The sequence below is a fragment of the Phocoena sinus genome, chromosome 20, assembly GCF_008692025.1.
Source record: "Phocoena sinus isolate mPhoSin1 chromosome 20, mPhoSin1.pri, whole genome shotgun sequence".
Taxonomy (NCBI): domain Eukaryota; kingdom Metazoa; phylum Chordata; class Mammalia; order Artiodactyla; family Phocoenidae; genus Phocoena; species Phocoena sinus.
This window is the reverse complement of record NC_045782.1, coordinates 49,666,576-49,691,312: the sequence shown is the minus strand read 5'-3', so window position 1 is coordinate 49,691,312 and position 24,737 is coordinate 49,666,576. Positions and strand designations below refer to the sequence as shown.

The 24,737-nt window shown below is 51.9% G+C and overlaps 2 protein-coding genes across 4 annotated transcripts in view; one reads left to right on the top strand and one right to left on the bottom strand.

Moving 5' to 3' along the window:
* Positions 1–515: 515 nt before the first annotated feature.
* TK1 (thymidine kinase 1) lies at positions 516–11,184 on the bottom strand. The gene is made up of 7 exons (XM_032616092.1): positions 11,030–11,184; positions 10,910–10,941; positions 9,773–9,883; positions 7,452–7,545; positions 1,931–2,020; positions 1,507–1,626; positions 516–1,417 (listed from the first exon to the last, which is right to left on the bottom strand). Exons 1-7 carry the CDS (start codon positions 11,093–11,095, stop codon positions 1,217–1,219), a joined length of 714 nt encoding a protein of 237 aa, XP_032471983.1. The 5' UTR covers positions 11,096–11,184; the 3' UTR covers positions 516–1,216.
* Positions 11,185–11,313: 129 nt separating this feature from the next.
* AFMID (arylformamidase) overlaps positions 11,314–24,737 on the top strand; it is a 28,278-nt gene continuing 14,854 nt past the window's right edge. Inside the window, exons 1-11 of one of the 3 annotated variants that reach the window (XM_032616086.1) lie at positions 11,321–11,562; positions 13,471–13,561; positions 14,552–14,602; positions 21,412–21,516; positions 21,598–21,646; positions 22,738–22,823; positions 22,919–22,991; positions 23,178–23,275; positions 23,527–23,605; positions 23,714–23,855; positions 24,064–24,168. In XM_032616086.1, coding sequence (XP_032471977.1) covers positions 11,503–11,562; positions 13,471–13,561; positions 14,552–14,602; positions 21,412–21,516; positions 21,598–21,646; positions 22,738–22,823; positions 22,919–22,991; positions 23,178–23,275; positions 23,527–23,605; positions 23,714–23,855; positions 24,064–24,168 — 939 coding nt within the window. In that variant the 5' untranslated portion in view covers positions 11,321–11,502. Of the gene's footprint in view, positions 11,563–13,470; positions 13,562–14,551; positions 14,603–21,411; positions 21,517–21,597; positions 21,647–22,737; positions 22,824–22,918; positions 22,992–23,177; positions 23,276–23,526; positions 23,606–23,713; positions 23,856–24,063; positions 24,169–24,737 lie in introns of all 3 variants that reach the window. The other 2 variants (XR_004347413.1, XM_032616087.1) reach the window with 2 other exon arrangements.

Here is a 24,737-nt window from a genome sequence, read left to right as displayed (position 1 = left end):
TGGGACCAACCGCGAGCAAAGGGGAGGGAGAAGCTGGGGCGAGGGTGGGAAACCCGGACCCCCATCTGCATGGGGCACACCTACAGCCCAGGCTCACCCCACCCACACCCGACCTGGCGCACTCTTGCCTCCGTGTAAGCTGCCCACAGCGTATTTTCTGAGGCACAGCAGAGCTGGTCTTCTTGGCTCCTGAACTGTCAAGTGTCTGTTTCACAAACAAAACCTGACCTCACAGCCCCACCTGGCAGCACAGACCAAAGCTTCATCTTTCCAACCTGGGCCTCAGGCTCCTTCATCCACCCATCTTGACCTGAAACCTGCCCAGACAGAAGAGCAGGCAAACATTCCTCTCAGGACACACTTCACGATCATTTCTCAGTTAAAAAGCGTTGTGGCTAAGAGATCAGTAGTACTAGAAAATGATTTGAAAAGTAATCCCCACACCTAAATCAGGTCAGAGCTGTCTCCAGTGAGACCCGGGGAATCCCAGACAGTTAAAGAGAAATACGCTTTCATCAACCAGTAAGTTTTACTATTAGTTATTAATTTCACACACTACAACAGAAAAATCACAGCCCCTGCTTTAAAAGACAAGTCCCTGGGATCTGAGCCCCAGCAGGGTGTCACCCACATGGAAGAAGCTGTAATTCTGGAGAAAATGATCGCCAGAGCAGGAAGGGCTTTTGGCCCCAAGGGAAGTAAGAGAGAACAAGTCCAGCCATCCTCAGAAGGGCCAGGAGCCCGTCCCAGGCAGGGGGACTAAAGTCTTTGCACGAGAGGAGGCTCGGTGCTGAGCCAGAGGTGCTGGTGCTCTGACTTCCCAGTGAGAACAGAAACTCAACAGCAAAAGCCACAAAAGGGGAAGAAGCCAGGAGCGCCGATGCCACAGGAACTTGCGCCTCCGGCCTCACCGCTTGGAGAGGGAGGGACTCACGTCAGCAGTGGCCCCGCACCGGCCTGGGGTGGATTGTGAGTAGTCTGGGAAGGGAACTGAGGGAAGCCGGCGGGCAGGCAAGGAGGGAAGTGTGACGTGCAGACCACCGGCCCGTGGCCCTTGGCCGGGGAAGGGGCGCTGGTGAAACTTCACCCCCCCACCCCCGCTTCCTCCTCTGAGAAGGCCGGGCAGCACGCAGGGGGCAGGCGTCCGCCAGGGGGCAGCAGCAGGCACAGGAGCAGGTGGCCGGTCAGCGCCCGTCCTGGGTGTGGGGCCTGTGCCTCAGTTGGCCGGGCTGCACTGCAGGATCTGATGAGGAGCGAATAGCTTCCTGGCTCCCGTGGCCTCCCCGGGCTTTCCCAGCACTGGGCAGTTCTCTTTATTCTCTTTGCTGTCCAGCCCGGCAGGCTGACCCGAGGCCTTCTTGAAGTAGCAGAGGCGGCACACGGAGTGGTACTTGTCTGCTCCTCCTATCACCTCGACCTGGCCATGGGACAGGAAGCGCCGGGACTGAGCGGGGACACAGCACCACCCCCTCCCCTCCACCCCTTGGAGAAGGCAGGAGGGGCCACCTCTTTCTCCACGCCCAGCCTCTTGGTGTAGGCGGCCTCTCGGAAGCACTCCATGCACACCGCCGTCAGCTTCACCACACTCTCCGCCAGGGGCACCAGGTTCAGGATGGTCCCGAAAGCCTGTATTCCCATGGAAAGACTGGTGTGCACTTACCTCACCGGGTGGGCTTTTCCTTGAAACCCTCTGATTCACAGCCCCGAAGCCAGGAAACTGGGCCCTGACCTTGCTTTCCCCCAGAGCACCAGCCCCTGCAGCAGGCGGCCTAGTCTGGGGCAAACCAGGGAGCTGGGTCTGGCTTGCCTGAGCGCCTGGGCTCTGGCACAGTCTGGTCATCCAGGGCGCGGTGAGCTGTCCATCTGTGCACAGCCCCGGCCCCTTCCTCCCTCCTGGGTCCCATCCCGAGACGTGGACCAGACGCCTTACCTTCCTCTGGAAGGTCCCATCCAGTGCAGCCACAATGACGGTCTTCCCGGCATTGGCCATGGTCTCGCTGAACTCCACGATGTCAGGGAACTGGAAAGGGTGAGAGGAGGAGTGAGCTTCCGCCCTGGGCAGCAGCTTCCAGGAGCCACGGACACGTGGCTGGACCCAACAGCTCTGGCCACCTGGATCGGCGTGGGGCGCGAGAATAGGGTGGCCCCAGCCCCCCACACCCGGCACGCTGCCTGCACATCTGCAGCAGCCCCAGTCACTCCAGCATCCTGCCCGCTTTCCATGGCAGAACCGGGCCCCACGTCACTCCAGCATCCTGCCCGCTTTCCATGGCAGAACCGGGCCCCAGTCACTCCAGCATCCTGCCCGCTTTCCATGGCAGAACCGGGCCCCACGTCACTCCAGCATCCTGCCCGCTTTCCATGGCAGAACCGGGCCCCACGTCACTCCACCATCCTGCCCGCTTTCCATGGCAGAACCGGGCCCCACGTCACTCCAGCATCCTGCCCGCTTTCCATGGCAGAACCGGGCCCCACGTCACTCCAGCATCCTGCCCGCTTTCCATGGCAGAACCGGGCCCCACGTCACTCCAGCATCCTGCCCGCTTTCCATGGCAGAACCGGGCCCCACGTCACTCCAGCATCCTGCCCGCTTTCCATGGCAGAACCGGGCCCCACGTCACTCCAGCATCCTGCCCGCTTTCCATGGCAGAACCGGGCCCCACGTCACTCCAGCATCCTGCCCGCTTTCCAGCCAAGCACCCGGAACAGTCACCAGGAGAGGCAGTCTGCTACCGCAGTGGTCAAAAGCCCAGACCAGAGGCTGCCTTGGGCTTGAACCGTGGTCTTGGTTGGACCCATTAGCTGTGACCTTGGCAATGACTTCACGTTTCTGAGCCCAAGAAAAGGCAAGGAAGGCCCTTGGTGGTGTTTAGGGATTAAGGACCCTCGAATAATTTATGACATATGCTATTTGCCTGAGAGGCAGGCTCTGTGTGTTTGCCTTTTTTAAAAAACATAATGTGCCCGTGTGACGCCTTGAGAAGGGGTGAGGGTTCCACTGGCCACTTAGAGCAGGATGGCACGGCACACCCTTCTAAATACAGGGCCTGCAGAAAGGTCACTTACTTGGTAAATCAAATTTCAAGTGGCCCAGGGCAAGACTGCTACTTAAATTCTTTGGTGAACTTTCACTGGTCAATCATCTGTCTAGATTGGTCTTTGGGTTGGGTGAAGTGGGGAGTTCTTGTGTTTGGGCAAAGGGTCTCTCCAAGCCGCTCATGTAGGTACAAAGTTACCAAGACCTGAGGGCTCAGCAAGACGAGGTCCAGGAGAGGGGTTAGAAAACCTGGATCAGTTCCAGCGGGATTCACCGAAGCCAGATCTGACGGCCTCTGCAGGGCTGCCGAGCCTGAGCTACGGAAACAGCCCCTCCCACCCAGAGGCTCCAGGTGAGGCCCCTCTTCTTCTCTAAAGGACTCATCACAGGTCACAGAAATGCAGCCCCCAGCCTGCAAGGAGCTGTCAGCCAGTGCCCTCCACCCTACCCCCATTGTCACAAACAAAATGGTTTCCGGACATTGCCAGACATCCCCCGGGTAGGGGCTGGGGGCAAAACCGCCCTGGGATGAGCACCCCCTGCGTCTCACTCTCCCTGTCAAGGCCTCATCAGATGTGGGTCCTTCCACACCAGGGTTGGGGACCTCTCAGGGTCCTCCGCCTTGCCCGCTGCAGCGATGCCCACCATCAGAGACTTCAGTTCTTCCACTTAAACTTTGTCCCCTGTTCACATGCCACCCCGCCCCCACCCAAACACTGAACCCTGGGCCCCCACCTGGGGTTCCTGAGTGATCAAAGGTAAGGTCAGAGCTGTCTGCAATATCCCAGAATGCCCACTGGTAACCGACCACATTACTGACGTTTGTTTTTATTGCCATTAAATTTTTTAGGTTATGTTATGGGTTGAATTGTGTCCCTTCCCACCCCCCAAATCCATACGTAGAAACCCTCACCCCCAATAGTGCAGAACCTTATTTGGAGAGAGGATCTTTGCAGAGGTATCCAGTTATAAAGTAGGTCAGTAGGGTCACACTCCAGTATGACTGGTGTCCTTGTAAAAAGGGGAAATTTGGACACAGAGAGGGACAGACACAGGGAGCAGATGGCCACCTGCACGCCAAGGGGACAGGACTGGAACAGATTCTCCCTCACGGCCTCAGGGGGAACCCACCCTGCCCACACCTTGGCCTTGGGCTCCCAGCCTCCAGAGCTGTGGCAAGTAAATGTCTGTGGTTTAAACCGCCCAGTCTGTGGTACATGTCACAGCAGCCATAGACTCTAATACAGGTTACATTCAAAGGGGAACTTCAGAGGACCTAGTAAACGTAGGGTTTTCTTGGTAGACAAAAATGATTGCCACACGGGATCCAGGTAGAAAAGTAACGGGGGGTTTCTTGATGGTGACAAGTCTACCCATTTGGTTCACCTGGCAATCCAGCACCTGGGCTGGCCTGCCGTGAGCCACTTCCTGAACAAGGTTTGATGAGGGGCGAGGACCGAAAGGGGAGATCAGGAAGCCAAGAAGTAGTTTCACCCTCGTCCTTATCTTGCCGAGAGGTGGCGCCCTCATGATGCACGAGGGAAGCACCCCGGCCCTGCCCCGGGGGAGGCCCGGCTTCCTGGCAGCCAGGCTGGTGTTGAAGGCGCAAAGGCCACAGAGGACAGGAACGAAGGATGTGACACTGAAACGTTCAACCGTTCCACCATGAATGGTAGAGACTAAATGAGATGCACAGACCGAATCCAGAGGCAAATAAACGGGGAAGAAATATTTACAGCATGTGACAAACTGGCACCGATTACATCATGTCCTGTAGAGGAAAGATCAACGAAGAGAAGGAGGCAATTTACAAAAGTAGAAACACAGGGAAAATGATGTCAGCCACCGGAGTAAGAAAAGAGAAAGGCAGTTGGAACAGGATGTGTGTCTGCAGCCGCCACCACCCTGCCCTCCACCGCCGGGGATTTCCGCAAAGACCCAGATGCCTCTCCCCCCACCCCCCAACGCTGTCCATGCTCCTCCAGCAGAGGAGACGCCCTGGGCGGCTTCCAGGCTCTCCCAGGGTTAACGCCAAAGTCTTTCCCACTGACCTGGCCAAAGCCCCTGGCCTCCTGGCTGCTCCTGAGATATGCCCAAAAGCACACTCCTGACTGGGAACCTTCACCCTACTTTCCTTTTGGCCCCTTTCTGACCGTCCTCAAAAAGCATCATCCCCACCTTAGCTCTACCCCCTCACAGTGCCTTTCTCCCCCGGTTGCCACCACCTTTTGCATATTTCTCTCCCCCAACTAGAATGTAAGTGCAAGGGCGAGACCCTGGCTGTATCCCCAACACCTAGAACATCGCTGCCACACGGCACAAGCTCAGCAAACACTTACTGAATGAATGAGATCGGTCCCTTGACCAGTGATTCTACTTAGTAGATAAACCCCAATACACCGGACGATAGCCAGGATGTCCGCACACACGTCCATCACAGCCTGTAAGTGCCACACCCAAGGGGCCAGCTCATGTAAGACATGCTACGTTCATAAGGATAGGTATTTGCTGATGAGGAAAAAATGGTCACAACACGTGATATGAGCCCGATCTATAAATACGAACTTCCGGCAAGGCCATTCTGTGACTGTGATGGTCAAGACAAAACCAGACCTCTCCTAGGGAATTCCCTGGTGGTCCCAGTGGTCTCCGCACTCTCACTGCTGAGGGCCCGGGTTCAATCCCTGGTCAGGGAACTGGATCCCACATGCTGCAACTAAAGATCCCGCACGCTGCAACGAAGATCCCATGGCTGCAACTAAGACCCAGCACAGACAAAAAAAAAATTAAAAAGAAACAGAGGTAAGACCAACACTCGGAGTGACACTGTGAGGCTGGCATGCCCAGGATCCAGCGGCCCACCTACCACTGCACCCTCAGCTTATAGCGTGGGGTCTTCAGATGTACCCCTCTCCAAGGGAAGGATGAAGGGAGGAAGAGGCAGTCCTTTTGTCAGGTCCCATGTTGAGAGGCAACCGAGGCAGCCACCTCTGGGCCCCAGAACTTCTTGCAGAGCAAGACCCACAGGGGCGAGGGCAGAACAGAAGATTGGTGATGTTTCTGCAGTAGGTTTAATAAACACTAGTTATGGGAACTCGAGTTTGACTTGCTGGCCAGGGAGGAAGTAGCCATAGAAACAGGGAACAGAACTGTGGGGCAGGGACTTCCCTGGTGGCGCAGTGGTTAAGAATCCGCCTGCCAACGCAGGGGACACGGGTCCGATCCCTGGTCCGGGAAGATCCCTCATGCTGCAGAGTAGCTAAGCCCATGCTCCACAGCTACTGAGCCTGCGCTCTAGAGCCCATGCTCCACAACAAGAGAAGATACTGCATTGAGAAGCCCGCACACCACAATGAAGGGTAGCCCCTGCTCTCTGCAACCAGAGAAAGCCCGCGCAACAACAAAGACCTAACACAGCCAAAAAATAAATTAAAAAAAAGCGGACTTCCCTGGTGGTGCAGTGATTAAGAATCCACCTGCCAGTGCAGGGGACACGGGTTCGAGCCCTGGTCCAGGAAGATTCCACAAAGCCCGTGTGCCACAACTACTGAGCCTGCGCTCTAGAGCCCGCGAGCCACAACTACTGAGCCCGTGAGCCACAACTACTGAGCCCACAATCCACAACTACTGAAGCCCGTGCGCCTAGGGCCCGTGCTCCGCAACGAGAAGCCACCGCAATGAGAAGCCCATGCACCGCAACGAAGAGTAGCCCCTGCTCGCCGCAACTAGAGAAAGCCCGCGCGCAGCAACGAAGACCCAATGCAGCCAAACATAAATAAGTAAATAAATAAACTATATATATTAAAAAATTATTTTTACAGTAAACAAAGAATTTGATTTCTCAACACTGGTGTATAGGGAGGGTTTGGTTCTGTTTAGCTCAATGTTGCTTCTTTTTTTAAAAAAAATTTATTTATTTATTTATGTTTGGCTGTGTTGGGTCTTCGTTGCTACACGCGGGCTTCCTCTAGTTGCGGTGAGCAGGGGCTACTCTTCGTTGCGGTGCGCTGGCTTCTCATTGTGGTGGCTTCTCTTGTTGCGGAGCACGGGCTCTAGGCGCACGGGCTTCAGTAGTTGTGGCTCGTGGGCATAGTTGCTCCATGGCATGTGGGATCTTCCTGGACCAGGGCTTGAACCCGTGCCCCCTGAATTGGCAGGAGGATTCTTAACCACTGTGCTACCAGGGAAGTCCTGTAAATTTTTTTTTTTTTTAAGGTACAATAAATTCTATATAACAGTAACACAGAAAGCAGTGAAGGGAATTCAAAGGGTATTCAGACACTAGTTAAAGCAAGTTAACAATGTTTACCTTATAAAAATATCAGAAATTGAACCAATAACCTCCAAATTAGCAGAGGAAAGAGGGGGACAGTTGAGTTCACAGGAAGAGTGCTATCAGGACAAGTCAACTTACAAACTGCCCTTCGTCGATGCCTATAACAGCCACGCCCAGGGCCTCCTGGGCCACATCCCGGAGCACGCAGGCTGGCAGGGCCTCCATGGTGTTCCTGGGGACAGAAAGCCAGAGTGTGAGCAAGAGAAGGGAGCCAGAGGAGACCAGGAACCAGAATGAGGGGCCAGGGAAATGGTCTCATGAGCAACCCCTAGCTGCAGAGCAGGCTGAGATGTCTGCCCAGAGCTTTGAGAAATTAGCACCTGTGGGAAGGCATCTGGGGAGAAGAGTAAAGGCCTTTGTTTGGAAAACCAGTTATTCAACAAGAGCTATTTCACTTCACGCTTTGGACCGGAAATTAGCAATGCTCAATGTAAAGCTCAACCCAGATGCAAAGCTCTTCTCTGCTCTGCGTGTGTGTGTGTGTGTGTGTGTGTGTGTGTGTGTGTGTGTGTAGTGGGGTGGGGTGCAGACAGGGTTACTTCATCAGGTATAGTGCCTGGGGCCCATGATGCTTTGGGGACGAATGAAACATTTTAATTTCTTCTAAAAATCAGAATAAATGTAACTCAGTCTGGATTATCTTTGTCTTCATATCAATGCAGTCATAAATTATATTTTTTTAATTTTTTTCTTTATAGAGGAAGGGGCCCATGAAGGCAGAAAGTCCCCGGGGCCCATGAAAGTCCTACCATGGCCCCGGGCAGACCATTAGCACCAGAATCTAAGACTAGGCGTCCCCGTGCCCCAGGAGAGAGAAGCCACGAACACCAACCAGCAGTGCAGTGACCTAGAATTCCCTCCTTTTGACTCCTCTGGCTGATTAAAGGATTTCTCAGAGATCATAGAGCTATTAACTGGCAGAGTCAGGATTCAGATCTGCATTCATACTGCTGCCTCGTGGGTCCTGAGGGGAGGTTCCCACCCAGCAGAGTCTGAAAGTGAAAGGCCGCGTGTGGAAGAGCTCCAGTGCATTAAATGACGACGCGGTGGACCCCACCCTGCCCCACAGCCAGGCCTTTTGGAAGAGGAATGCTGTTCTTTGTCTTCTAGTTTCTGTTTTTCTGCAATGTTATTTTCTTCTGTTTCCATTTTTGCCTGCTCCTCTGAACTACCCCTCCAAGGAGCTAGGAGCTTCCTGACGGCTCTGTGGTTTTGCAGCTATATATTCATGTAAAACTTTACAACTCCTTAGTGATTATCTTGCTTTGATCCTGCAGGCAACGCAGGAAGCCGGTTCCAGCTTCAGCAAGAGCAGCGTCTCTGGAGCACTGTCACCCCTGCCAAGCGCTAGGCCTCTGCTGCAGCTCGTCTGGGCCTCTACAGCCCAGATTAGAGAGGATTTGTGACACTGGGGCAGAGCCTGGATTCCACCCCCATCTGACAGACCCAGAAGCTGCACTTCTGATCTTCTCCACTGCTTTCACTGTCTTCCCCTGACACTTCTCGCGTCCTGAGCAGCGGACACCTATGTTTTAGGGATGAGAAAGCAAACTTGGAGACGTAAATGACCTGCATCAGGCAACATGTCCAGGAAACGTCACTCAACGTTTAACTTAACTCCAAGTCCTGGGCCCTCTCCGCCTCACCCACCTGCCCAGCTTCAGAGCCCGCCGCACTCCCACCCTGAAGCCACACACAGCACAGCCTTGATGCTGGGGGCTCAGGTGGATGAATCTGGAAGACGAGAAAAGTGTCTCAGCCTCCAAACCATCAGGCCCTAAACGCTGTACGGAATGGCAGGCGTGGTACTAAATTTAACCTCCCAACCACAGGCTGCAGGCTGAAATGTCCACAGGACACAGGCAGATAAACATAAAAGGGGGATGCACAAAGGCCACGAGACAGGGAGTCAGCAAGGACAAGCCAACTAAAAACTTAAATAAAATTCAGCCTGCAGGCCAGCAAAACCAGTCTGCAACCTCCACATAGGTCAAGAGCAGGGTTTCTCAACCTTGGCCAGACATTACTGACATTTGGGGCTGGATCATTCTTTGTCATGGGGCTGTCTGTGCATTGTAGGATGTAGCGGCATCCCTGCCCTTTACCCACTAGTTGACATCATGCCCTTACCTCCTCCTGTTGTGAAAACTAAAAAACGTCTCCAGACATTGCAAATAGATGCTAGTGGGCAGAATCACGTCCCGCTAGGAACCACTGGGCTAGAGCCCCAAGAAAGGCCAAGTTCTAGGGTACCTTGCCAAGCAACCTGGAAAGTTTGCAGATTTGAACGGTTCATTGCCCGGCATCAGCATTATTAACCATCCTCTCTAAAGAGTTCTGACAGCCACTGGGCTTCTCACAAAAGGTGTGGGGACAGGACAGAAGGGGCAGGGACTGACCGGTCATGCGTGGAAAAGTTGCTGCTGTAACGCGTGTCCTTGGCATATTTGATCACCAGGCACTTGTACTGGGCAATCTGGAAGCGACGGACCCGTCTCATCAGCTCAGTACTGCAAGGTAAGGCCCATGCATAAGTGTGGGCGAGGAAGACCCCATCAGCACAAGTCGGGCTCCCTACCACCTTCTAGGGGTATACAGCCTGAGCCCCACCAATGGATGGGAAGGCTGCAGGGCAGAGCGTGGACCAGTGAGGACAGAAAGGGCCCACACAGAGAGTTCAGTCTAGACCCAGGAGGGAGGAGCATGCCTGGGCTGACAGTCATTCTCTATGGGGAGGGAGGCAAAGAAGGGCCCTCAGGTGATTCAGGGAAGGGCTGGAGGAGTGATTTTGTTGGAGGCAAAGCAAAGACCACATGCACAGGAGAGGGGTTCAGATTCCATTCCAAAGTAATCTCACCCCACAGTTCTTCACATAGCCTGAACTAACTTCACAGAACCTTTTGGTGCAACAAGGGAAGCGCTTTGTCTCTGAGTCCAAGAGCCCACCCTGAGCCTCACCATCGTGGGCAAGGGATTTGAGCCGGAGTGATTCCCCAGCGCCATATAGGAAGGGGGGCCAGGGGAGTTACTGGGGGCTCACTGGGATTGGTTCTATCACTTCAGGGAAGCAAAGGCACCAGCGCTTGACTCTTCAGTGTGGAGAGTAACTACGCCTCTGGGCCATCTAAGGAAACAATCATACACTGCAAGGAAGCCACAGATACTGCAGGGCGCACAGAGCCTGGCCACCGTAGATGCACCCTTCAGAGAGGGCTTTAGTGAGGGGCTAAACGGTGAGCAGCTCTGACCAGCTCCCGGAAGGAGCGGTGGTTGAATGACCCCAAGGGGAAGAGGTTCCGACCCGGACGGGAAGGGGAGGCGCTTCTCCTCCGGTAGGATCCCACGGAGGAGAGGCATCCTGGGCGCGAGCACGGGGTCGGGCAGTGCGGGCTGCTCTAGAAGCGGGGCTCTGAGAGCGGCGGCAGGCTCGGGATCGTGGGGCGTCATGGGAGGAGGACGGGGTCCTGGGGGTTGGAGGAGAAGCAGGGAAGTAGAGGAAGAGGTCCCGGCCTACCCCCGTCCCGCGAGGCCATTACCTTTTTCCTGAGAACATGGGTCCGAGAATCACCTAGGAGAGAAGGAGAGGTCACTGGGCCCCGGTGCGCACGGACACCCGGGCTCCGATCACGACTCCGACCCCGCCCCGCGGCCCGCACCTGGATCTGCCCCCGGGTCTTGCTGGGGGAGCCGGGCAGCACGGTGGGCAGGTTGATGCAGCTCATGGTGCCTTCAGAGGAGGAGGAGGAGGAGGAGCCGCCGCCGCCGCCGCCGCCGCCGCCGCCGCCGCCGCCGCCGCCGCCGCCGCCGCCGCCGCCGCCGCCGCCGCCGCCGCCGCCGCCGCCGCCCTCCTGCAGGCTCTCGTCGGTTCCCGCGCCGTGCTGCTTTATCCCCGGCGCGCGGACCAATCGGGAGCCGGCGCCGCCGGCCCGGAGCCAATCAGCGTGCGGCTGTGGGACCGGCGGGAGATTTGGCCTAAGCCCGCCCCCTCGTGGGAGGGACCGGGAACGCGCGCACCAGGCTCAGCTCACCAGGGCGGTGGGCGCGGCTCCCAGGGACTGGGCCTGACCAGAGCCCCGCCCTCCTGGCATAAAAAGGCGGCCCGGGCACCTGTCGGCTCGTACACAGCGGGATGGACGACTTGGACGGAGGTCCTAAGCGCGGGGCTCCCTGGAAGAGGATGTCTAAAGAGGTAGGCGGATCACTGGGAGAGGCTGGGGCTGAGGAGTGTGGTTCAGAGATGAGATGGGGATTGAGAAAAAAGTTTAGAACCACTCCTGTGGGCGCCGTTGATAGCCTACTGTGTGCCAGCTCCCGAAAGCTTTAGCACTGTGATTTATTGATATTTTACTTCTCGCCACAGGTAGGCTTTTGCTAGCCTGATTTTAAGGGTAGAGGAAATGGAAGCCCTGGCTATGTTTTTCTACTTTTTTTTTTTTTTTTGGCCTCACTGCGTGGCATGCAGGATCTTAGTCCCCTGATCATGGATTGAACCCGTGCCCCTGCAGTGGAAGCGCGGATTCCTAACCACTGGACCGCCAGGGAAGTCCAGCCCTGGCTATGTCAATACCCATAAACCGGGATGAGGTTGGGGCCGAAGTTCCGGACCTTAATCTGAGGTTGTGCAATGTTTGGAGGATGTGTCAGACCTGAAGGAGTAAATACCGGAGGGCTGGTATTTACTGAGGGACGGTTATGGGGGTTAGAAACCACATATGCAAAGCATTTGTTATGCTTATCATTCTGTTATAATTTCCTAACTAGTTTTCCTACATTTCAGGTAGTGGTTCTTTCTCTGGTCACAGACGCCTCTAAGAATGTGGTGACAGTTACAGATACTGCCCCCAAGAAATCCTAACCTCTCTTTTTCGGTCTCTCTCTGTCTGTCTGTCTGTCTGTCTCTCTCTCTGTCTCACACATAGACACACACACACACACACCCACACCCCTATAATATCAGAGCACTTTCAGAAACCCATTGCATTATCATTATTATAAATAATAGCAATAATAAAAGATGATGATGATAGCAGTCACAGAGTGTGCAAGGTATGACTGCAGACATCCGACGGGCATAGATTGTACAGATCCAAAGACCCCTGGCCAAGAACCCTGTTCAATGCGAAGAGGGGGAAACCCACATTTGAGTGGCTAGCTTGACTTCATTTACATGCCTTATAGCTTTCAGCCTCACAAGGTATATGGCCTCACAAGGCTGAAAGCTATAAGTCATGTGAATGAAGTAAAGTACTATTGTTTTGCCCATTATACAGATGAGGGAACTGACTGTCAGTAAGTTGCCCAGGGTAAAAGAGCCTGCAAGTGATGGAGCTTGGCTGGCACTCAGCCCATCTGATTCCAGAGCCCAAGACCTTTCCATGAGGCCACCTGTCTTCAAATTTCCCAGTCCAGCCTTCACCTGTCTTTTTGTTGTTGTTTTGCCTCTGAGCCCTTTCTCCAAAACTTGGTTCCTTATTACTTTCTGCGTTAAGTCTGAACATCTTAGCTTGACATTCAAGACCCTTCACCCCCCGGGCCCCGCCTCCCAGCCTCACCTCTGTGTTTCCACAATCTGGCTGGTCAACATTTCCAAACTGACCTTTGATTCCTTCCTCTTCACCTCTGTTTCACCGATTGCGCTGCGTCCACCTGCAGTCAGAATCATACCTTTTCAGGGAATATCAGCTCTACATCACTTTCTCTGCAGTGGCCACCCCAGCTCCCTGGCTTCCTGTGGTCTTAGCCGCTGTGGAAGTGGTACCCATGATGGCATTAACTGGGACAGATCTATGGGACCTCATTTCCCTGTAAAGCTGTCCTGCTGGTTAAAGGCGTGGCCATTGCTCTAGACCGTGGATCTGGCAGCACCTGCAGTGTTGTATCTGAAATGCCGAATTAGTTAGTGGGGGGAGAGTGGGGGGCGGATTGCCAGGCTGGAGACTGGGGGGCTTGAAGGAAGCTAAGGGCATCTATGAGAGCCTGAGATATCAGGGAAGGGGCTTCTCCAGGCCGAGAGGAGCATACAGGCACACGGAGGGGCAGGAGCACAGTCTGTGTGGAGGTCAAAGGTCTTATGGAACTTCGTGTCTTTGTTCCGTAGGAGCTGGAGAACCAGTACTCCCCGAGCAGATGGGTCGTCCGACTGGGAGCAGAGGAGGCCTTGAGGACCTACTCACAGATAGGAAACGAAGGTACCGGGGGCTCTCTCTGTGGCTGCTTCAGGTGGACTTTAGCATGTGGCAGTGTTTCAGGATGCCGGGGCGGGGAGGAGGGGCCTCCCAGCCCCAGCCTCTCGGGACAGTTCCCAAAGTCCAGGCACCTCATCTACTCGGGGCCAGGTGCCCCGGAGCCCTCTCTGCAGGACTGCCGGAGGCAGGGCAGGGGCAGTGACCATGCTCCACCTCCCCTCCTGCTCAGCCAACCTGCCAACTATGCCCAGGCCCTAAGGCCACAGTGGCCCAGGGAAGTGGAGTGAAAAAAGGAATGTGGCTGCTGAATGTGGGATGTTGTTGCTATCTACGAAAAGCAAAGAAGTCTTTTTTTTTTCTTTAGAGAAATCAGGGCTTGGGAATCTGTAAGCTAGTGAAGTCTCAAGGTTAATTCCCATCCCAGCCCCGGGTCTCTAGAACCTTTTGAGCTGGGTTGGGCAGATGGGCTCCATGGGGGACGTGTGGGTGAGGGAGCAGCCAGCCTCTCCTCCAAGTCGGAAAACTGGATGTTGGCAAATGAGCTTTGTGTCAGCAGGCTGACTGGAGCTCCCAGGGTTGGTGGTTCTCTACACTGAGATAACCCAGCTGGAGGGACAGGCTAGTGGGGGTTTATTCCAGCACATTTCAGCGCCCTCCCTGTCCTGATAGGGGGTGGAGCTGTGTCCTGGGCTCTTCAGAGTCCCCTACTGTGCCTAGCTCTGCACCAAATGTGTCTCTATATACTCAATATATATTTGAGTGTGCAGAGAAACCTACATGAGCTGGTAGAAAACCCGTTTGTCTATTGTAATTGTCTTGAGGGAGAAAAGAGCTGGCCCTGTAGAGAAAGGGAGTCTCTCATAAGAAGCAAGGGCTTAAAAGAGACTCTGAGGCTGTTGCCCTCAGAGACTGTCTTTAGCAATCCCTCCTGAGAAGCCCTGTGGACAGTTTTACATTCACATCCTACCTCCCTTCCTGTTTTCGATGCTCCAGCTGGCCCAGAGGTGCCGCAGGTGCGTCTGCCCTATTTCACTGGTGAAGAAGGTGAGTGCGACAACAGGGGGGGCATTAGGGCCAGGCGAGTGGGCGGAGCCATGCATGCGCAGGGTTGGAGGCTGTCTATTGGAAATGTTGATATTTCTTTCATCGTGGACTTTTTGGCATTAATTTTGATTTTTAAAAATACTGCACTTAAATGTTATCTTTGTATTGGTCAGCTCAGGCTGCCATATCAAAATGCCATAGACTGGGTGGTTTAAACAATAGGAATCTCTTTCTCCCAGTTCTGGAGGCTGAGAAGTCCAAGATCAACGTGCCAATTGAAAAAAAAAAAAAAAAGGTGCCAAGTGATTTGGTTCCTTGGTGAGGGTACTCTTCCTGGCTTGCAGATAGACCCCTTTCCCCTGCATCCTCACATGGCAGAAAGAGAGAGAAAGAAACGCTTGCTCTTCCTCTTCTTATAAGGCCACTAGTCTCATCACAAGGGCTCCACCCTCATGACCTCAACTAAACCTAATTACCTCCCAAAGTCACCATCGCATTAGGGTACGAATTTTTGGGAGGCACAAGCCTTCAGCCCATAGCCATCCTCATTACTGAGTCTTTGGTGCCCTGCCCCATGCTGTGCCTGAGGTGTCTCACTCACGCCATCCTAGTCCTGCATGATGAGGTTAAACAACTCACCCAAGCGCATGTGGCTAGGGACAGCCACCACTTCCCAGAGCTGAGCTGCCAGGTAAGAGGGGAGCAGGCTGACAAGGGGTGATGACAGTCAGGTGGTGTTGGTGAGTCCCACCAGCTGCCTCTCTTGGTGGAGTTCCCCAGACCTCTGGACTTGCAGATTGCCTCCTTGGAGTCAAACTCCCAGAAGATGGCGAAGGAATGTATAGTGGAAAAAATGAACAGTGGAATCCCCCGCCAACCCAGAAAACCTCTCCACAGAGGTAGAAGAGAAAGAAAACATGATTTTTAATTGAGTAAGGAAATTGCAAAACCAGGAAGAAACCTCACCCTTTTATACAGCCAGGCTTATATCCCTAGGGCATACCTGTTCTCAAAATCAGCATGCCTGTGTTCAAGCAAGAGGACCTGAGGGCACTATCTACTGCCCTAGTCCATCCTAATTCCATAAGGGTGGCCATCTGTGCTTGCAAATTGCCTTTATCCAGAGGAAGACGAGAAATTCCCATATCCTTAAGGCAAGAGGTGGTTTTGCAACTTGGAGCCAGGTGCCTTCAGAAGTTAGGGTCCTTCTCTCCCATGGGGTATCTTGCTTGATAATTATATTTCAAAGGGAGAGCTCCCAGGTCGTTGAAAAGAACGTTCCTAGGTTGTAAAACTGGCAAGAGACTCTTTTAGCTTTAAAAAATATTTACATATGGGGAATTTCCTGGCAGTCCAGTGGTTAGGACTCCACGCAGAGAGCCGGGGTTCAGTCCCTGGTATGCGAACTAAGATCCCACAAGCCGCGCAGCGATAGATAGATAGACAGATAGATAGGTAGAGAGATAAAATATTTACACACATTCCCAAAGGGGTAGAGAAAGGATATTTGATGAGGTCTCCTAAAAATAAATGCTCTAAGAAAAGGGAGGAAGGTAACTCTCTTTTCCTTTTTTGCACTACGGAGAATGAAATTGTTTTTCTTTTGATCTATATTCATTCTAACAGCGTCGACCTGTAACTTGCAGTGGGGACTGCCCTCTTTCAATGAGTAGGTCACTTTTTTTTTTTTTTTTGCGGTAAGCGGGCCTCTCACTGTTGTGGCCTCTCCCGTTGCGGAGCACAGGCTCCGGACGCGCAGGCTCAGCGGCCATGGCTCATGGGCCCAGCCGCTCCGCGGCATGTGGGATCTTCCCGGACCAGGGCACGAACCCGTGTCCTCTGCATCGGCAGGCGGACTCTCAACCACTGCGCCACTAGAGAAGCCCGAGTAGGTCACTTTTATCCTCCACCAAGGCCTGGCCTCTCTCAGGCTGGGCAACTGGGGACAGCTGGGTGAGCACGGGCAGAGGGAGGTTTGAAGAACTGTTTCCTCTACCAGTAGCTATTAAATTTGAGTAACAAGACTCAGTAAAAACACATTGTACAAGAAACTAAAGGAGGTATATGTATAACCCGGCTTGGGGCACAGTTCCAAACTCCCATTCCCCCAAACCACGCCTCGCCCAAGGAGCACCAATCACCAGCGAGGTGGGTGGGGCCTCGTGATTGACAGCCCCTGCGACTGAGAGCCTCTCTGAGGTCCCCTCCTGCCTTTCAAGGCTGAGATTGTGCTTTTTCCTCTCCATCAGAAAAACCAAAAGAAGAAAACAAAGGTACGCAAAATACAGGCCCCAATTTTGTTTTACTGTGATAAAATACACATAACATAAAATGTACCACTTTAACCATTGTAAAGTGTACAGTTCAGCAGCATTTAGTACCTTAACGATGTTGTACAGCCGTCTCCTCTACCTGGTTCCAACACATTTTCATCACCCCAGAAGGAAAGCCGCTACCCGTTAAGCAGCCCCCTGGCAACCACTGAGTGCTTTCTGTCTCTATGGATTTTCCTATTCTGGACGTTTCGTATAAATGGAATCCTCCAAGGTGTGGTCTTTTGTGTCTGGTGGCTTTCCCTTAGCATAATGTTTCCAAGGTCCAACCATGTTGTAGCAAGTCAGTGCTTCATTCCTTTTTATGGATGAATAATTTTCCATGGTATGGATGGACCACGTTTTGTTTATCCATTCATCCATTGATGGACATTTGGGCTGTTTCCACCTTTTGGCGATTGTGAAAAGTGCTGTTGTGAACGTTCATGCACAAGTTTTTGTTTGAAAGCCCTAATTTCTTGTTAAGTTCAATAGACACAGCCATTCTACCAAACTGCATGTATTCCAAATGTTTACCTCCAACTTTTTACTTAGTTCATCATGGACCAGTAGCAAGCCGTGTGGGACACCCATTGTCCACAGACCACGTTATAATAGCCCTGCTCTGCACTCTCTGAGGTTGGCTATTTTTAGGCAACAATTGTTTTCTGATTACAAAAGGAGCATTTGCTGATTGAAAAGGATTTTAGAAAATAAAACCATCAATAATTGTCACCCATTGTTAACACTGTGATATCATTTCTTATAGTCTTTTTTTCTCCTAGGAGAAAGTGTTCTGTACTTATAATGTGCAATCTTGTTTTTAATAGCATAAACAGCCTTAAAAATTATTTCTAGAAGAGATACTATGTATAAAATGGAGAAACAACAGGATATATTGTATAGCACAGGGAAATATAGCCATTGTTTTGTAATAACTTTAAATGGAGTGTGATCTATAAAACGTTGAATCACTGAGTTTTACACCTGAAACTAATATAATATTGTAAGTCAACTACACTTCAATTTTAAAAATTCTTTCTAACCCAGGGTTTCCCTGGTGGCGCAGTGGTTGAGAGTCCGCCTGCCGATGCAGGGGACACGGGTTCCTGCCCCGGTCCGGGAAGATCCCACATGCCGCGGAGCGGCTGGGCCCGTGAGCCGTGGCTGCTGAGCCTGCGCATCCGGAGCCTGTGCTCTGCAACGGGAGAGGCCACAACAGTGAGAGGCCCGCGTACCGCAAAAAAAAAAAAAAAAAAAAAAAAAGTGTCACTACTGGTTAAATAAATTAAGGTGCAGCCATAGGATGGAATAGAAAGTTAACTGTTTATGAAAAAAAGAAAAGAACGAGGAAGCTGTCTATGTACTGATTGGGAAAGCTCTCCAAGAAATATGAAGTGAAACAGGCAGGGCAGAAATGTATTTCATACGCTGCCCTTTGGATTAAAGGGAGAGAGAGTCCATATCCATATTAATAATAACAGTCACCTTGGCAGGGATATTTCATGCAAATGCCTGTCGTATATTTTTTTAACCATATAAACATATTATTTCTTCAAAAGAAAAATGAATGGCATTTCATTTATTTTTTAAGTTAATGCTCAGATAGCTCAGATTAAATTCCCGTCAACTTTTCAACGCAACTTACAAGATGTGATGGAATTCTGAAAAAAGCACTTCAAATTATAATCGCAGATGCAATGCATTTGATTTGCTTAACAGAATCTCATGGTTCTAATCAAGTAAAACGTACCTATTTAATAATGGATTGATTCAGTTAAGTGTGTCCTGTGGAGTGGTCTGTACCCAGCATGGCACCTGGGGGCAGGTGAAGCCTGTTTGGGTCTGATCCTTGTAGAAGTCACACATCAGGCTCTGAGCAGTTGGTCGCTTGAAGCTTTAGGAGATGGGAAGCCCCTTTCCACCCCTCCATGAGAGAGGGAGTGGGAACCCACAGAACACAGCCAGCCTCATCCCTTTCCTAAGAAGCCTCCCCCTGGCCTTGTTCCCTCACTCAAGGGTGGGGTGTTGGTGATGGCAAAATCGGTTTTTCAGCCACCTCACCTGTCCTGCAGAGGCAGCCTGGTCCCTGCTTTAGGCACGTGGGAAACTTGGCATCTGCCACCATTTTTATTTCTCTTGACCTTGAGCAGTCCAGCAGAAATGGAGGCGGCCCATTTTAACAGTTTATTCACACTTGCATAAACACAATCTATGCAAACTATCTTCGTTTACCTAATTTGCCCTTTCTGGAATTGCAGAATCACCCAACCCAAGGGAGCCCTGGTGAGTATTTTTGGGAAGGGGCCGGTGGATGGGGGGACCGTGGCCACCGAGGTTGGGGATCTGGAGGCTTCCAGGGACAGGGATCCCAAGTTGAAGGTCTCTTGCCACCAATCTTCAGTATCAGAAAGATTGCAGTGTTCGTGCTGTATGGTATTTGTGTAACCTGCTTTCGCTCTTTATGTGGCAAAATACTCTCCCTCCAGTATTTCCTTTTTGGTTAATGCATTTTGGGTCCTGTTTGTGTAATCTTTGCCTAGTCCAAGGTCATTAGGATTTCCTATTTCCTTTTCTAAAAGCTTTATTGTCTTCGCTTTCACATTTAAAGCTGTGGTCCGTCTGGAATTGGTCTGGTGTGGTGTGAGGTAGGGATCAAGAAACTATTTTTTTCTTCCTTCAGATATTTAGTTGACCCGACACTACTCACTGAAATATTTATTCATTACATAATTTTCTTTTTCTTTTATTTTTTTACACACTTTTCTTTTTAAAAATTAATTTTTATTGGAGTCTAGTTGCTTTACAATGTTGTGTTAGTTTCTGCTGTACAGCAAAATGAATCAGCTATACATATACATGTATCCCCTCTTTTTTGGATTTCCTTCCCATTTAGGTCACCACAGAGCACCACAGTTTTCTTTTTTTTTTTTTGGCTGCACCACACGGCTTGTGGGATCTTAGTTCCCTGACCAGGGATTGAACGCAGGCCCTCGGCAGTGAAAGTGCGAGTTCTAGCCACTGGACCACCAGGGAATTCCCTACACGATTTTCTTTTAAGTGGTTATGATGTACCAGGTCCTGGGTGTACAGAGGTGGGCAAAGCAAAGCCCTTGTCTTCTCAGAGCTCATGTTCTAGTTAGGGTGACAGACAGACAGTAAACAAGTAAAAAATATATGAAGGATTAATGAATGCTGGGATAAAAAAATAAAGGAGAGGGGCTTCCCTGGTGGCGCAGTGGTTGAGAATCCGCCTGCTAATGCAGGGGACATGGGTTCGAGCCCTGCTCCAGGAGGATCCCACATCCCTCGGAGCAACTAAGCCCATGCACCACAACTACTGAGCCTGTGCTTCTAGAGCCCGTGAGCCACAAACAACGAGCCCGCAAGCCACAACTACTGAAGCCTGCGCGCCTGGAGCCCGTGCTCTGCGACAAGAGAAGCCACTGTAATGAGAAGCCCATGCATGGCAACGAAGAGTAGCCCCCGCTCACCACAACTAAAGAAAGCCCGCACGCAGCAATGATGACCCAATGCAGCCAAAAATCAATAAATAAATTTAAAAAATAAAAATAAAAAATTTTAAATAAATAAAGGAGAGAAAGGGGATATACCATAATGTATTTTACCTGTTTTCTATTGTAGATCACTTGGGCTGTGTCCAATGTTTTGCTGTCATAAATAGCATTAGTGTGGGCATCTTTAAAACAAGTCCTTAAGAATATTTCTGATTATTTCCTTATAATAAATGTATAGATAAGGACTTCTGCATCAAGGAATATGATCTTCTTGGGCTTTGATACATATTTCCAAGTTGCCCCCCTGGAAGAAATTACCAGTTTACACTCTCTGGCACCCAGTGATAGAGGAAGCTGAGCTTCCTGGGTTTCAGTGATCGAAGTGGGGCCTTGAGGGGACATTGTTCACTGCAACATGAACATACAGAGTCCCATCCCACCTCTAGGCCTTTGCCTTTGGTATTTAATTTACTTACGGTAAATTACGTAAATGTACTTCCTCCTTTCTCCTGACCCCAGTCCTAGCCAATTTTCACATCCCTCTGACCTCTCCCATCATGGTGCTCAATTATATATTCATATTGCTTTATTATCTATTTGTTTCAAGTGATTTTATATCTTAGTTCCTAGAAGGTTATTTTTCCAAATACTTGGAAAAGTTTATACTTCCCAGAGCACATAGCCAAGTGTAACACATATAATAAGCATGTAATAAAGTAGTGGTCGAAATGGTGCCCATCAGAACTGCCAGCTCACCAGAGACAGACGTCACAGATAGTTCTGGCCCCCACTTGGATGGGCCAGTCTGATTTCTTTGTAACTATGCACCTGTGGGATGCTTCAGACCCCAGCCCCGATTACCATGAGGACTTGGGGAAGCACTGATAGCTGGAGCTAACTGGTCAACCCAAAGGGGCTTTCGGCAAAAAGGTTCTGCCTGAGGTTGTGCTGACAGCGACTTGTCCATTTCTGGAGACAGCTACCAAGAGGGCCCAGGCCACCGGGAGGAACCTGCTCGATGTCCCCTATGGAGACGGCGAAGGGGAGAAACTGGACATCTACTTTCCTGAGGCAGTGTCTGAAGGTAAGCCAGGGCTAGTGGTCCCCCATGGATCTCAGCTGGGAGCCCTGCCTCGGCCCACACGCCCTTTGTTTTGTCCTACAGCCTTGCCATTCCTCATGTTTTTTCATGGAGGATACTGGCAGAGCGGAAGGTGAGTCGGGGGATTTGGATGAATGGAGAAAAAGGGAGATTCATCTTTGCCTGGACTCTTCATTTCCTAGGGCTGCTGCAACAACTTACCACAAACTTGGGGGCTCCGACAACAGAAATGTCTTACCTCACAGTTCTGGAGGCCAGAAATCTGAAATTCATCAAGGTGTGGGCAGGGCCACGCTCCCTCTGAAGGCTCTGGGGAGGACCCGTTCTTACCTCTTGCAGCTTCTGGGGTGTCCGGGTCTTTCTCGCCTTGTGACCACATCACTTCAACCTCAACTTTCATCTTCACAGGGTCTTTGTGTGTCTGTATTTCAATCCTCCCTCTCCTTTCTTTTACAATGTCACCAGTCATTTGATTTAAGGCCCATCCTAAATCTGGGACGATGCCATCTCAAGATTCTGAATTATATCTGCATAGCCCCTATTCCAAATAAGGTCACATTTGCAGGTATGGGGGTTTAGAATTTGGACACGTTTTTTGGGGGGACACTATTGGATCCACTATACCCAGTGAAAAGCCTGTTCAGTCTACTCTAATCAAATGGAAAACCACAGTGACTAAGCATCCCTGTTTGCTCAGAAGTGAGTGGTTTCCCAGGACCTGGGGTTTTCAGTGGTAAAAAAAGAGAGAGTCCCAGGCAAACTGGGACCACGGGGCATCCTAAGGTAAGCAGAGGGGAATTTGGGATCTTCAGGGACACTGCTGTTCCCTAGGATCTTACTAAGGAGTTGTCTGTTATAGGATCTACTGCTCTTCAAGCATATCATCTTCATGCTACATTTATTGCATTTTTACCCTTTGCTTTGTGAAGCTCTCTACATGTCTCACCTCCTTCAATTCTCAAAAACAGCACCCTAAGAGAAAAAACATAATTGTTCCTATTTTACAGAGAAGGAAATTAGGCTCAGAGGTTAAATATAGTCTCTAGGGTCCCATAGCTAGCACGTGATGTCGTAAGGACAAAGCCTCCCTTCTTCCCTTACTGCACCAGGTCAGAGAGCGATAGTGCCCTGGGTGGACAGGACACAGAAGCAGCCTAGTGGCCAAGTGGCCTCCAGTTGTCATGTCTTTGTCTCCTTCTGCAGTAAAGACTCGTCAGCCTTCATGGTCAGCCCACTGACAGCACAGGGAGTGGCTGTGGTGATAGTGGCCTATGACATTGCCCCCAAAGGTAATGAGGGTAGTCTTGCAGGTGCAAGGGCTGGTGGGCTTTGGAGGGGAGAGGGCCCCTGGCGGAGACTGACATAGCTCCTACCCTCTGCACAGGCACCCTGGACCAGATGGTAGACCAGGTGACCCAGAGCATCGTGTTTGTCCAGAAACAGTATCCAGGCAACCAGTGGGTATCGCTGTAGATTTTCCTTTTGTCAGACTGAGTGGGAGGACAGTGGACTAAGCTTCTTGGATGCAGCCCAACTGCCCCCTCTGGCTTTGGAGCAAAAGGCAAATTGGGACTCCTTTATACTGGCCTGTTGCTTTGGTTATACTGGATGCAAACCCAGCTCTCTGCTCTGACCCACTCAAGGGGAATTTACCTGTGCGGACACTCAGCTGGGGCTCACCTCGCCGCCATGATGCTCCTGGCCAACTGGACCGAGCATGGGGTCACGCCCAACCTCAAAGGTTTCCACGGGGACTGAGCCTGGCTGGGTGGCATTCACCCTCCCCTGATGGGCCTGAGGGTCTGTAACAGCTGCTTGAAATTTCAACAGCTGTGAATAGCTTGACCTCGGGGCTTTGAGCCTGGGGAGCAGGGCCTGCTTTGCTTCTTCTCTGCCCCTTACCCTGGCCTTGCCCCACTGGCCCTGGAGGCGGGCTGGCCCCACCTTGCCCCACCCGCAGCCTGGCTCTGTGACTGTTCCTTACCTTCACAGGCTTCTTCCTGGTGAGCGGGATCTATGACCTGGAGCCTGTCATGCACACCTCTGAGAATGCCTCTCTCCTCACAACCCTGTGAGTCACTTGTCTCCTCGTCCCCCAGCTGGCCTGCAGCCTGCGAGGAGGGCCAGGGGTGCAGCAAAGGCTGCTCCCTGTCCTGACCACACTTTCTCCCTGCACCAGGGAGGTTGCTCAAAGGAACAGCCCACAGTGGCACCTGCAGACAGCCCCGACACAGCCTGTGGATCCAGCCTGCCGCATCCTGGTGACTGTGGGCCAACACGACAGCCCCGAATTCCACCGACAGTCCAGGGAACTTTATCAGGTACCCCCAGCACCCCGCTCTTGGCTCGAGGTTGAGGGTCATGCAGTCTTATTATCTTCCTGTTTATTTCACCCAAACGGACCCCACGGTACCAGTCATTTCTTCAATAAATACTTAGCACCTGGTATGTGCCAGGCAGCTGCGAGAGCCCCTCTCCCCCCACCCCCCGCAGGCTAATGCTTCCTCTTCCCTCGTTTCTCCTACTCAGACTCTGCGCCGAGGAGGGTGGAAAGCCTCCTTTGAAGAGCTCCATGATGTGGATCACTTTGAAATCCTTTGGAACCTAACCCAGAAGGACTACGTGCTCACCCAGGTAGGGTGCATCCCTTCACCGTGGACAGAATGCATCCTGCTGTAGCCCCTACACATAAGGCGAGGTGGCCAGGCAGGGGGCATGGGGAGTCACCTCGCTGGCTCTTTGGCATCCAGGAGGTTGGGGGACTTGACGATAGGGATTGAATGCCACGCTTGCTTCCTGTACTTCACCTCCCTCTGAAACAGCCCCAGGTGATCTGCAGAGGCTGGTCCTGGGCACACAGGTGGGATCTGCATGGGGCTCTGGTGTGGATGGGGACAGGCAGGTACAAGAAAGTATTAGCTTGTTTGTGTGTAAGCATTAAAGCAACACCAACTCCGTTGGGAAAGGAGGGATGGAGTTGGCCACATGTTTATTACAATTTTAATGTGGAGAATCCTTTTAAAAGTCTAAGGATGGGGCTTCCCTGGTGGCGCAGTTGTTATGAGTCCGCCTGCCGATGCAGGGGACAGGGGTTCGTGCCCCGGTCTGGGAAGATCCCACATGCCGCGGAGTGGCTGGACCCGTGAGCTATGGCTGCTGAGCCTGCGCGTCCGGAGCCTGTGCTCCGCAACGGGAGAGGCCAC

Excerpts from the sequence above, each read along its gene's own strand:
- TK1 (XM_032616092.1), bottom strand. The coding sequence starts at position 11,095 with ATGAGCTGCATCAACCTGCCCACCGTGCTGCCCGGCTCCCCCAGCAAG. Across the intron at positions 9,884-10,909 it reads CCCATGTTCTCAGGAAAAAG|TACTGAGCTGATGAGACGGG; the intron begins GTAATGGCCTCG and ends CTTACCTTGCAG. Across the intron at positions 1,418-1,506 it reads GGCTGGGCGTGGAGAAAGAG|GTCGAGGTGATAGGAGGAGC; the intron begins GTGGCCCCTCCT and ends TCCCATGGCCAG.